Source organism: Salvelinus alpinus, chromosome 2, assembly GCF_045679555.1.
Source record: "Salvelinus alpinus chromosome 2, SLU_Salpinus.1, whole genome shotgun sequence".
In the NCBI taxonomy this organism is placed as follows: Eukaryota; Metazoa; Chordata; class Actinopteri; order Salmoniformes; family Salmonidae; genus Salvelinus; species Salvelinus alpinus.
The window spans coordinates 46,642,084-46,654,113 of record NC_092087.1 but is presented as its reverse complement, the minus strand read 5'-3'; the positions used below and the strand labels follow the sequence as shown (position 1 = coordinate 46,654,113).

Below are 12,030 nucleotides of genomic sequence, written 5' to 3'. Positions count from 1 at the left end.
AATATGCCTGGCTGAGAGGGTGTATGTTTGTGCACCTGTATGTGTGCGTGTATTTGGGAAGTATTCAGACATCTTGACTTTTTTCACAGTTTGTTACGTTACAGCCTTGTTCTAAAATGAATTAAATAAAACCTTTTCCTAATCAATCTACACACAATACCCCATAATGAGAAAGTGAAAACCATTTTTTAGAAATGTTAGCAAATGTTATAAATCAGAAATATCTTATTTACATAAGTATTCAGAGTCTTTGCTGTTAGACTCGAAATTAAATTAAGCTCAGGTGAATCCTGTTTCCATTGATTACCTGTGGTAAATTCGAACATTCAAACATTATTTGGAAAGGCACACACCTGTCTATGTAAGGTCCCACAGTTGACAGTGCATGTCAGAGCAAAAACCAAGCCATGAGGTCAAAGGAATTGTCCGTAGAGCTCCGAGACAGATTGTGTCGAGGCACAGATCTGGGGAAGGGTACCAAACAGGGAGGTGACCAAGAACCCGATGGCCACTCTGACAGAGCTCCAGAGTTCCTCTGTGGAGCTGGGAGAACCATTTCTGTAGCTCTCCACCAATCAGGCCTTTATGGTAGAAAAAAAACGATTTAATCCATTTAAGAATAAGGCTGTAACGTAACAAAATGTGGAAAATATTTTCCGAATGCACTATACGTGTGTGTGCCTGTCAGTGTGTTTGGATGCGTCTCTGTGTGCGTATGAGTGTGTCTGTGCATGCATGTGCACGTGCTGGTGTGTGTGTGTGTGTGTATGTGTGTGTCAATATGCGTCTGTGCATGAGTGTGTGTTTGCTTGAATGCATGTGTTGTGTGTGTGTGTATGTGTACCACCTAACCCTATGGCCCTCCTGTGTGTAGACCGTCCTGACTCTCCCATGGACTTGGAGCTGTCTGACCCTGAAGCACGCAACGTACGACTCACCTGGATACCTGGAGATGATCACAACAGCCCCGTCACACGTAAATACACACACACACACACTTCACACACAGTAACATCACACGTAAATATATACACAGACACACACACGCATGCACGCACGCACGCACACACGCACGCACACCTCTCTCACTCACTCACACACAAGACTACTTCCCAATGTAACCGCAATACATACATTCAACCGTTCCATGGCTTGTCACACCTCTTCCCTGCAGTGTTCGTGGTTCAGTTTGAGGAGGACCGTTGGGAGTCGGGCAAGTGGCAGAACCACTCTAGTTATCCCGGAAACTTCAACTCTGTCATCCTGGAGCTCTCTCCTTTTGTCAACTACCAGTTCAGAGTCATCGCTGTCAATTCTGTGGGCCAGAGCCGCCCCAGCCTCCCCTCGCAACGATACCAGACCAGCGGAGCCCGTGAGTCAGACACCGGGAGGGAGAGAGGGGATGGATGGGGGTATGGATAAGGGAATTTAGGAGGATGTTCGACCAGATCTTTCTCCAGCCAATCCTCACCACAATACTAGTGGGTTATCAAGGAGGATAATAGAGGGAACGAGGGAGGGTGAAGGGAGGGCAGGTGGGGGTGTCTTTTTCAGGAGTTCTGTGAAATATACACTACTGGTCAAAAGTTTTAGAACACCTACTCATTCAAGGGTTTTTCTTTATTTTTATTATTTTCTACATTGTAGAATAATAGTGAAGACATCAAAACTATGAAATAACACATATGGAATCATGTAGTAACTGTTAGGTTCTAATTCTCAGAGTAAAACACTCAACGGACATTATGAAAGCTTAACCAAGTTTATTTCTTCCCAGAGGGTCAATACTGGTGCATTCAGACAAAACATGTTTCCACCACCACAAGTATATATGCTCCAATTTAGACACTCCTCCTTCTCTCCAATCCATACATCTATTATGGTTCGACAGGAAGACGAAGTGATAGGGTAATAACACCATTGTTTCTCCCTTAAGGGGATCTGACCTGACCTCAACCCCTCATTTGCCTAATCCACAGATGTCCACCCGTATCTCCTATAGCAATCCTGTGAAACCAGTCTCTATCACTCCTTAGATACTGTACTTCTGAGCATAATAATGTTCCAAGTTTAACCCAGAATCTAACATAACCAAAAAAGTGTTAAATAAATCAAAATATATTTTATATTTAAAATTCTTTAAAAGCCACCCTTTGCCTTGATGACAGCTTTGCACACTCTTGGCATATTCTCAACCAGCTTCATGATGTAGTCACATGGAATGTGTTTCAATTAACATTTGTGCCTTCTTAAAAGTTAATTTGTGGATTTTCTTTCCTTCTTAAAACTTCTTATGGCTGAGATCCCGTTAACGGGATTGACTTGACAACAGACAGTGAAAGTGCAGGGCGCCAAATTCAAACAACAGAAATCTCATCATTAAAATTCCTCAAACATACAAGTATTTCACACCAAAGATAAACTTGTTGTTAATCCCACCACAGTTTCCAATTTCAAAAATGCTTTACGACGAAAGCACACCATCTGATTATGTTAGGTCAGTACCTAGTCACAGATAAACACAGCCATTTTTCCAGCCAAAGAGAGGAGTCACAAAAAGCAGAAATAGAGATAAAATGAATCACTAACCTTTGATGATCTTCATCAGATGACACTCATAGGACTTCATGTTACACAATATATGTATGTTTTGTTCGATAAAGTTCATATTTATATCCAAAAATCTTAGTTTACATTGGCGCGTTATGTTCAGTAATGTTTTGCCTCCAAAACATCCGGTGATTTTGCAGAGAGCCACATCAATTTACAGAAATACTCATAATAAACATTGATAAAAGATAAAAGTATTATACATGGAACTTTACATAAACTTCTCCCTAATGCAACCGCTGTGTCAGATTTCAAATTTTTTTACAGCAAAAACACACCATGCAATAATCTGAGTACGGCGCTCAGACACAAAAACAAGCCACACAGGTACCCGCCATGTTGTGGAGTCAACAGAAGTCAGAAATAGCATTATAAATATTCACTTACCTTTGATGATCTTCATCAGAATGCACTCCCAGGAATCCCAATTCCACAATAAATGTTTGTTTTGTTCTATAAAGTCCATAATTTATGTCCAAATACCTCCTTTTTGTTTGCGCGTTTAGTTCAAAAATCCAAATTCACGACGCGCAGGCACACTTAGTCCAGACGAAAAGTCAAAAAATTGCATTAGAGTTCGATGTATAGAATCAATCTTTAGAATGTTTTTAACATAAATCTTCAATAATGTTTCAACCGGAGAATTCCTTTGTCTTTAGAAACGAAAAGGAACGCTGCCACCTCTCACGGAGGCGCGCCTGAGTGAGCTCGTGGGACTCTGCCAGACCCCTGACTCAATCAGCTCTCATTCCCCCCTCCTTAACAGTAGAAGCATCAAACAAGGTTCTAAAGACTGTTGACATCTAGTGGAAGCCATAGGAAGTGCAATATGACCCCATGGACACTGTATATTGGATAGGCAAACCTACAAACATCAGATTTCCCACTTCCTAGTTGGATTTTTTCTCAGGTTTTTGCCTGCCATATGAGTTCTGTTATATTCACAGACATCATTCAAACAGTTTTAGAAATGTCAGAGTGTTTTCTATCCAAATCTACTAATAATATGCATATCTTAGCCTCTGAGCCTGAGTAGCAGGCAGTTTACTCTGGGCACCTTATTCATCCAAGCTACTCAATACTGCCCCCAGCCATAAGAAGTTAATGCATTTTAGCCAATCTGTTGTGTTGTGACAGGGTAGGAGGGTATACAGAAGTATAGCCCTATTTTGTAAAAGACCAAGTCCATATTATGGCAAGAACAGCTCAAATGAGCAAAGAGAAATGACAGCCCATCATTACTTTAAGACATGAACATCAGTCAATACGGAACATTTCAAGAACATTGAAAGTTTCTTCAAGTGCAGTCGCAAAAACCATGAAGCGCTATGATGAAACTGGCTCTCATGAGGACCGCCACAGGAATGGAAGACCCATAGTTACCTCTGCTGCAGAGGATAAATTCATTAGAGTTAACAGCCTCAGAAATTGCAGCCCAAATAAATGTGTCACCGAGTTCAAGTAACAGACACATCTCAACATCAACTGTTCAGAGGAGACTGTGTGAGTCAGGCTTTCATGGTCAAATTGCTGCAAAGAAACCACTACTAAAGGACACCAATAAGAAGAAGATACTTGCTTGGGGCAAGAAATACACGAGCAATTGACATTAGACCGGTGGAAACTTATCCTTTGGTCTGATGAGTCCAAATTTGAGATTTTTGGTTCGAACCGCCATGTCTTTGACAGACACGGTGTGGGTGAACGGATGATGTCCGCATGTGTGGTTCCCACCGTGAAGCATGGAGGAGGATGTGTTATGGTGTGGGAGTGCTTTGCTGGTGACACTGTCTGTGATTTATTTTGAATTCAAGGCACACTTAAGCAGCATTGCTACCACTAGATTCTCTGCAGCGATACGCCATCCCATCTGGTTTGTGCTTAGTGGGACTATAATTTGTTTTTTAACAGGACAATGACCCAACACACCTCCAGACTGTGTAAGGGCTATTTGACTAAGAAGGAGAGTGATGGAGTGCTGCATCAGATTACCTGGCCTCCACAATCCCCAACCTCAACCAAATTGAGATGGTTTGGGATGAGTTGGGCCGCAGAGTGAAGGAAAAGCAGCCAACAAGTGCTCAGCATATATGGGAACTCCTTCAAGACTGTTGGAAAAGCATTCCAGGTGAAGCTGGTTGAGAGAATACCAAGAGTGTGCAAAGCTGTCATCAAGGCAAAGGGTGGCTATTTGAAGAATCTCAAATACAAAATAGAATTGAATTTGTTTAACACTTTTTTGGTTACTACAATATTCCATATGTGGTATTTCATAGTTAAAAATTAAGAAAAACCCTTGATTGAGTAGGTGTTCTAAAACTTTTGACGGTAGTGTTTTTTAGCCAGAGAGATTACATTTGTCCTCTGTGTCCCTGTGTGTTTCAGCTCCTGATGCTATCCCTAGTGGCCTGAAAGGCTGGGGCACCAAGAAGAACAACATGGAGATCAGCTGGGAGGTGAGAGAGAGAAAGAGGGTCATAGCAGGGACTGATGTCATGGTTTCGCCCTTTACCCTTCATGAGGAGCCATGATACCCTCAATGGCAAGGTTGTTTCAGCCAGTAAAAACTAGACTAATGTGTGTGTCTTTTTGTGCTTTCCAGCCCTTGTTGGACACAGAGCGAAACGGCCCTAACCTGCACTACTCGGTGTGGTGGCGACGGAAGGATACGGGGGAGGAATGGAGTAATGTGACTACAGTGGGGGCGAAGCACATTGTCCACAACACAGAGACCTACGTACCCTATGAGATCAAACTGCAGGCTGTGAATGACTTTGGACTGGGACGCGAGTCCAACATCTTCATAGGATACTCTGGGGAGGACAGTACGTACCCACACAAACCTACATACACATCAAGCAACGTTTCTTTACTATCATCTTTTTGGAACTAGCATGTTTGCTCTCTTCTCTCTCTTCTTTCTCTCTCGTCATGCTGATGATCTCCTACCTGTGTCTTCTTCCAGAGCCCACAGCCCCTCCCGCTGACCTGCGAGTGTCTAAGATTGACAGCACCAAGGTCAATGTCCACTGGACCCCGGTAGATCCCAGCACTGTATTGGGAGAGTTCAAGGAGTACAGGGTGAGAACTGGAGCCCACTGCGCGCACACACACACACACACACACACACACACACACACACACACACACACACACACACACACACACACACACACACACACACACACACACACGGCACACGTGGGCACAGACAGACAGACAGACAAACACACAGACACACCATGTGTTTCTACCACCCTGTGATGACAATGTGTGTGGGCCGTCTCTCTCAGGTGTACTACTGGCGTGAGAGCAGCATTGTGAAGGGTCTGCGTGTGAATAAAGAGAAGAGGACTAAAGGGTTCTACAGTACCGTGGCCCAGCCTACTGGTATACTGACAGACCTACAGCCATACAGCACCTACCGCATATACATGGTGGTCGCCAACAATCACTACGAGGGACCGCCTTGCAAACATGTGGAGTTCAGTACCAAGGAAGGAGGTGAGACAGGGAGAGAGAAGGACAACTCCAACTATCATACAGTTCATTGGACAAATTATTTTTACACTGTAACTCACTCTCTCTCCTACACCTACCAACTCTCTCCCTCTTTCTCTCTCCCACTCTTTCCCTCTGTCATTCTAACATCCTCCATCTCTCTTCATTTCTACCATTCCCCCTCTCTTTCCCTCTCTCTCCTGTGTGTGCAGTGCCAGAAACTCCTAAGTTCTTTAAGATCATCCAGAGGAGTACAGATGTTATCAACCTGGAGTGGGACAAACCCCTGGAGCCTAACGGCATTCTGATTGGATACAAACTCAACTTCCAGACAGGTGAGCCCTTCTGATTGGATACACATTCAAAAGACAGAGAGGTGAGCTCTTCTGATTGGCTACCCAGTCAAGTACCAGAAAGGTGAGCACTTCTGATTGGTTAGTTACACAGTCAAACGACAGACACATTATCAGTTCAGCATTATACACTGCACAAGAACTTTGGGTAGAAGGTCGGAAAGGTCTTTCTAATTCCTCTAGATAATGGCGCCGGAGGAGATGTCTGCCGTTTGACAGTCTCCTTACCAATTGTGCTATTGTGTGTGTTTCTTCGCGTTATTTGTAACGTTTTTGTACATGATGTTTCTACCACCGTCTCGTATGACCGAAAAGTGCTTCTAGATATCAGGACAGTGATTACTCACATCGTCATGGAAGAATCGTTTTTTTCTTTAACGAGTCGGGCGCAAAGGATTTATTTAAAATGCCCAAAACCCTGTGCTTCGCATGAGGAGGAGACGCAGATATCAGGAATGTATGTCGGGGTGCCTTGTAAGGATCTGAAGGCGAGTGGGAAATCTGCCTCTACCATCAGCACTATTAGCCAACGTACAATCATTGGATAACAAAATAGACGGGACATAAAAAACTGTAAATCTTATGTTTCACTGTGTCGTGGCTGAACGACAAATGGATAAAATACAGCTGGCGGGTTTTACACTGCACCGGCAAGATAGAACAGCCGCCTCCGGTAAGACAAGGGGTAACGGTCTGTGTATATTTGTAAACAACAGCTGGAGCACAAAATCTAATAGTAAGGGAGTCTCGAGGTTTTGCTCGCCTAAGGTAGAGTATCTCATGATAAGCTGTAGACCACACTATTTACCAAGATAGTTTTAATCTATATTCTTCGTAGCTGTCTATTTACCTCAACAAACCGCACTCAAAGACCGCACTCAATGAGCTGTATATGGCCATAAGCGAACAGGAAAACGCTCATCCAGAGGCGGCGCTCCTAGTGGCCGGGGACTTTTGCAGGGAAACTTAAATCCGTTTACCTAATTTCTAACAGCATGTTAAATGTGCAACCAGAGGGAAATAAAACTCTAGACCACCTTTAATCCACACACAGAGACGCATACAAAGCTCTCCCTCGCCATCCATTTGGCAAATCTGACCATAATTATATCTTCCTGATTCATGCTTACAAGCAAAAATTTAAGCAGGAAACCCCAGTGACCCAGTGACTCGGTCAATAAAGAAGTGGTCAGGTGACGCAGATGCTATGCTACAGAACTGTTTTGCTAGCACAGACTGGAATATGTTCCGGGATTCTTCCAATGGCATTGAGGAGTACACCACATCAGTCACTGGCTTCATCAATAAGTACATTGATGAAGTCGTCCCCACGGTGACTGTACGTACATACCCCAACCAGAAGCCATGGATTACAGGCAACATCCGCACTGAGCTAAAGGGTAGAGCTGCCGCTTTCAAAGAGCGGAACTCTAACCTGGAAGCTTATAAGAAATCCCTCTATGCACTCCGACGAATCATCAAACAGGCAAAGCGTTAATACAGGACTATGATTTAATCATACTACACCGACTCCGACGATCGTCGGATGTGGCAGGGTTTGCAAACTATTACAGACTGCAAAGGGAAGCACAGCCGCGAGCTGCCCAGTGACACGAGCCTACAAGATGAGCTAAATTACTTCTATGCTCGCTTCGAGGAAAGCAACACTGAAGCATGCATGAGAGCATCAGCTGTTCTGGACGACTGTGTGATCACGCTCTCCGTAGCCGATGTAAGACCTTTAAACAGGTCAACATTCATAAGACCGCAGGGTCAGACGGATTACCAGGACTTGTACTCCGATCATGCACTGGCCAACTGGCAAGTGTCTTCACTGACATTTTCAACCCTGACTGAGTCTGTAATACCTACATGTTTCAAGCAGACCACCATAGTCCCTGTGCCCAAGAACACTAAGGTAACCTGCCTAAATGACTACCGACCTGTAGCACTCACATCTGTAGCCATGGTGTGCTTTGAATGGCTGGTCATGGCTCACATCAACACCATTATCCGAGAAACCCTAGACCCACTCCAATTTGCATACCGCCCAAACAGATCCACAGATGGTGCCATCTCTATTGCACTCCACACTGCCCTTTCCCACCTGAACAAAAGGAACACCTATATGAGAATGCTATTCATTGACAACAGCTCAGCATTCAACACCATAGTACCCTCAAAGCTCATCACTAAGCTAAGGAACCTGGGACTAAACACCTCCCTCTGCAACTGGATCCTGGACTTCCTGACAGTCTGCCCCAGGTGGTAAGGGTAGGTAGCAACACATACGCCACACTGATCCTCAACACGGTGGCCCCTCGGGTGCGTGCTCAGTCCACTCCTGTGCTCCCTGTTCATTCATGACTGCATGCCCAGGCACAACTCCAACACCATCATTAAGTTTGCTGACGACACAACAATGGTAGGCCTGATTACCGACAACGGTGAGACAGCCTATAGGGAGGAGGTCGTGTGGTGCCAGGATAACAACCTCTCCCTCAACGTGATCAAGACAAAGGAGATGATTGTGGACTACAGGAAAAGGAGGACTGAGCACACCCCCATTCTCATCGTTCGGGGCTGTAGTGGAGCAGGTTGAGAGCTTCAACTTCCTTGGTTTCCACATCACCAACAAACTATCATGGTCCAAACACACCAACACAGCCGTGAAGAGGGCACGACAAAGCCATAAGTCTCCTGACCAGCTAATCAAAATGGATACCCAGACTATTTGCATTGCCCCCCGTTTATGTTGCTGCTACTCTGTTTATTATCTATGCATAGTCACTTTAACTCTACCTACATGTACATATTACCTAAATTACCTTGACTAACCCGTGCCCATGCACATTGACTCCGTATAGCCTCGCGTCTGTTATTTTACTGCTGCTCTTTAATTATTACAATTTTTTATATGATCTATTTTTGACTTAACGCTTATTTTTTCTTAATCTCCATTGTTGGTTAAGGGCTTGTAAGTAAGCATTTCACTGTAAGGTCTGTCTATACCTGTTGTATTCGGCGCATGTGACAAATACGATTTGATGTGAAATAAGTGATAATGGTCCTGTCGGCCATCATTGTAAATAAGAAGTTGTTCTTAACTGACTTGCCTAGTTAAATAAAAGTTAAATCATTTAGTATTTTTGTTATAATAATGCCCGAGAAGCCGGTGTTTGTGGGATATGGTACCAGTAGTCCAAACACCGGCTTCCAAACACTAGCTGCACTTTAGTGAGACCTTTTTTCAGTTTCTTTGTATGTATCCAGCTGATTCATGATTTCGACTGGCTAAGAAACGTTGACTGCCTCCCTCTCTCTCTCTCGTCCCGACTCCCGACCCCGACACGTTCATTACTATGGGACAGTTGGAGATCGAATTTGAATATTGAAACAATGTTGCAAATGTCTGAGAGACAATCACGGTTTACACAAATCTCCGCTGTTGAAAACCAAGTGTTAGTCTAAAAGAAATGGGAGATAATGTCTAGGTGATTTTTATAGTCGAGATCAAGTTTATAAATTGCATAGCTGGGCTGATGAGACAGTGGATTGCGCAGTCAGATGGAACAGAGTAAATAAGCATTTTATCGTCATAGTGGTAACTTGTGGAATAGACACCGGCTAGAATGCGCTTTTAACCAATCAGCATTCAGGATTAGACCCAACTGTTGTATAATCATATACAATTCCAAGCTCATATTAGAGATAACCTTATGACGAGAGATAATGGTATGTAGATATGAACGTCGCGATGATAGACAGTTCATTGTTTTTACAGTAGCAGCATGACTGTTACCTGACCAGCTGACTGACTGTGTGTGTTCTTGTAGTGAACGGGTCGCGTGTCGGCCTTATGCAGATGAAGAGTTTCCTACCTAACGTGACAGCGTACACACTCCGCCTACCCGAACGAGCCGTCCGCTATAAGTTCTACCTGGCGGCCCTCACACAGGTGGGAGCAGGGGAGGTCTACGCTGAGGAGTCTCCACACTTCACCAATGAGGGTAAGTCCACACTGCCTACACAGCACAAACACACACACACACACACACCTCAATCCTTACTCATACACACATACACACATGCTCATGCGCACACACACACACACACACACTTACACACACATACACACATAAATCCTTACTCATACAAACAAACTTCTCTTACTCAATACCATTCTTACACACGCACACACACACACACACACCACACACACACACACACACACACACACACACAGTCAACTCTGACTTTTTACGCTGTTACACACAAACACGTTTTGTTTACTTCAGGTAAGTGGTGTAAGGCAGTTTTTTGATATGCAGTATGTCACCAGCTTGCATGGTCAAGTCTTTCCTGGGGCACGTGTTCGTTTTAATTCTTCAGTAATGTGGTACGCTGGGTAATGTAGGATTAACAGGTTATTGTTGAGAAGACATAAAACAGATAACCAGAACAGATCTACACAGATTTTTATTAATTCACTGTTTAGGATGACACATTTCACAAAGACTGAATGAAAAAGATAAACCATCTACACTATGTAGACACAGAAATGTGTGCTAAAAAAAAGAAAATAAGTTGGTATTTTAAGTCTTAGTTATGTGTGGAAACTGGGTTAGATGTTTGTTACTGTGTCTGTGCAGCTAGTTGACACGGTAGAGTGTGTCAAGTGAGGCCAACAGAAAAGGCTTGTAAAGCTCAGTGACTCCATCCTACTGCAGCTCGGCAGCAAACACATAAGTCTTTGTGACACTGGCACCCATTCAACATATGTAACACATTCACACTCGCACACAGTGTGTGCAGTAGTGGTCAATGGGTTACGGTGAGCACGGGTGCACGTACACACACACACACACACACACACACACACACACACACACACACACACACACACACACACACTGGTGTTAGTAGCGATAAATGCAGAATCACCCAGTGTTCTCCTTCTTGGCATGTCTCCTGTCTGTCGTTGTGCTCTTTTGTCAGAATGTTCTCTTTCTCTCCTCGTTTCTCTCCCTTTGTCTCTCTTCCTCTCCTGTGGTTGATCTTCTGTAGTGTCTTTTAACGCTGTCTTTCTGTCTCCGCCTCTCAGATTCTCACTCTTGTTTTCCCTCCTCCACTTGTTGTCTCTCACCTGCCTCACCCTCTTCTGTCTGTCTGTCTCCCACTCCCTCTCACCTCACCCCTCCCTCTCGCCTATCTCCACCTCCCTCTCGCCTGTCTCCACCTCCCTCTCGCCTGTCTCCAACTCCCTATCGCTTGTCTCCAACTCCCTCTCGCCTGTCTTCACCTCCCTCTCGCCTGTCTCCACCTCCCTCTCGCTTGTCTCCACCTCCCTCTCGCTTGTCTCCACCTCCCTCTCACATCACCCCTCCCTCTCGCCTGTCTCCACTTCCATCTCGCCTGTTTCCACCTCCCTCTCGCTTGTCTCCACCTCCCTCTCACCTGTCTCCACCTCCCTCTTGCCTGTTTCCACCTCCCTCTCACTTGTCTCCACCTCCCTCTCGCCTGTCTCCAACTCCCTATCGCTTGTCTCCACCTCCCTCTCGCCTGT

General features: G+C 44.5%; 1 protein-coding gene across 19 annotated transcripts in view; it reads left to right on the top strand.

Moving 5' to 3' along the window:
- Nucleotides 1–12,030, top strand: part of LOC139563217 (neurofascin-like) — a 156,354-nt gene that overhangs the window by 117,224 nt on the left and 27,100 nt on the right. For all 19 annotated transcript variants that reach the window (XM_071381691.1, XM_071381642.1, XM_071381701.1 and 16 more), the window contains 8 exons: nt 875–976; nt 1,175–1,372; nt 4,996–5,066; nt 5,213–5,435; nt 5,576–5,691; nt 5,904–6,114; nt 6,324–6,446; nt 10,301–10,474. In XM_071381691.1, coding sequence (XP_071237792.1) covers nt 875–976; nt 1,175–1,372; nt 4,996–5,066; nt 5,213–5,435; nt 5,576–5,691; nt 5,904–6,114; nt 6,324–6,446; nt 10,301–10,474 — 1,218 coding nt within the window. The remainder of the gene's footprint in view (nt 1–874; nt 977–1,174; nt 1,373–4,995; nt 5,067–5,212; nt 5,436–5,575; nt 5,692–5,903; nt 6,115–6,323; nt 6,447–10,300; nt 10,475–12,030) is intronic.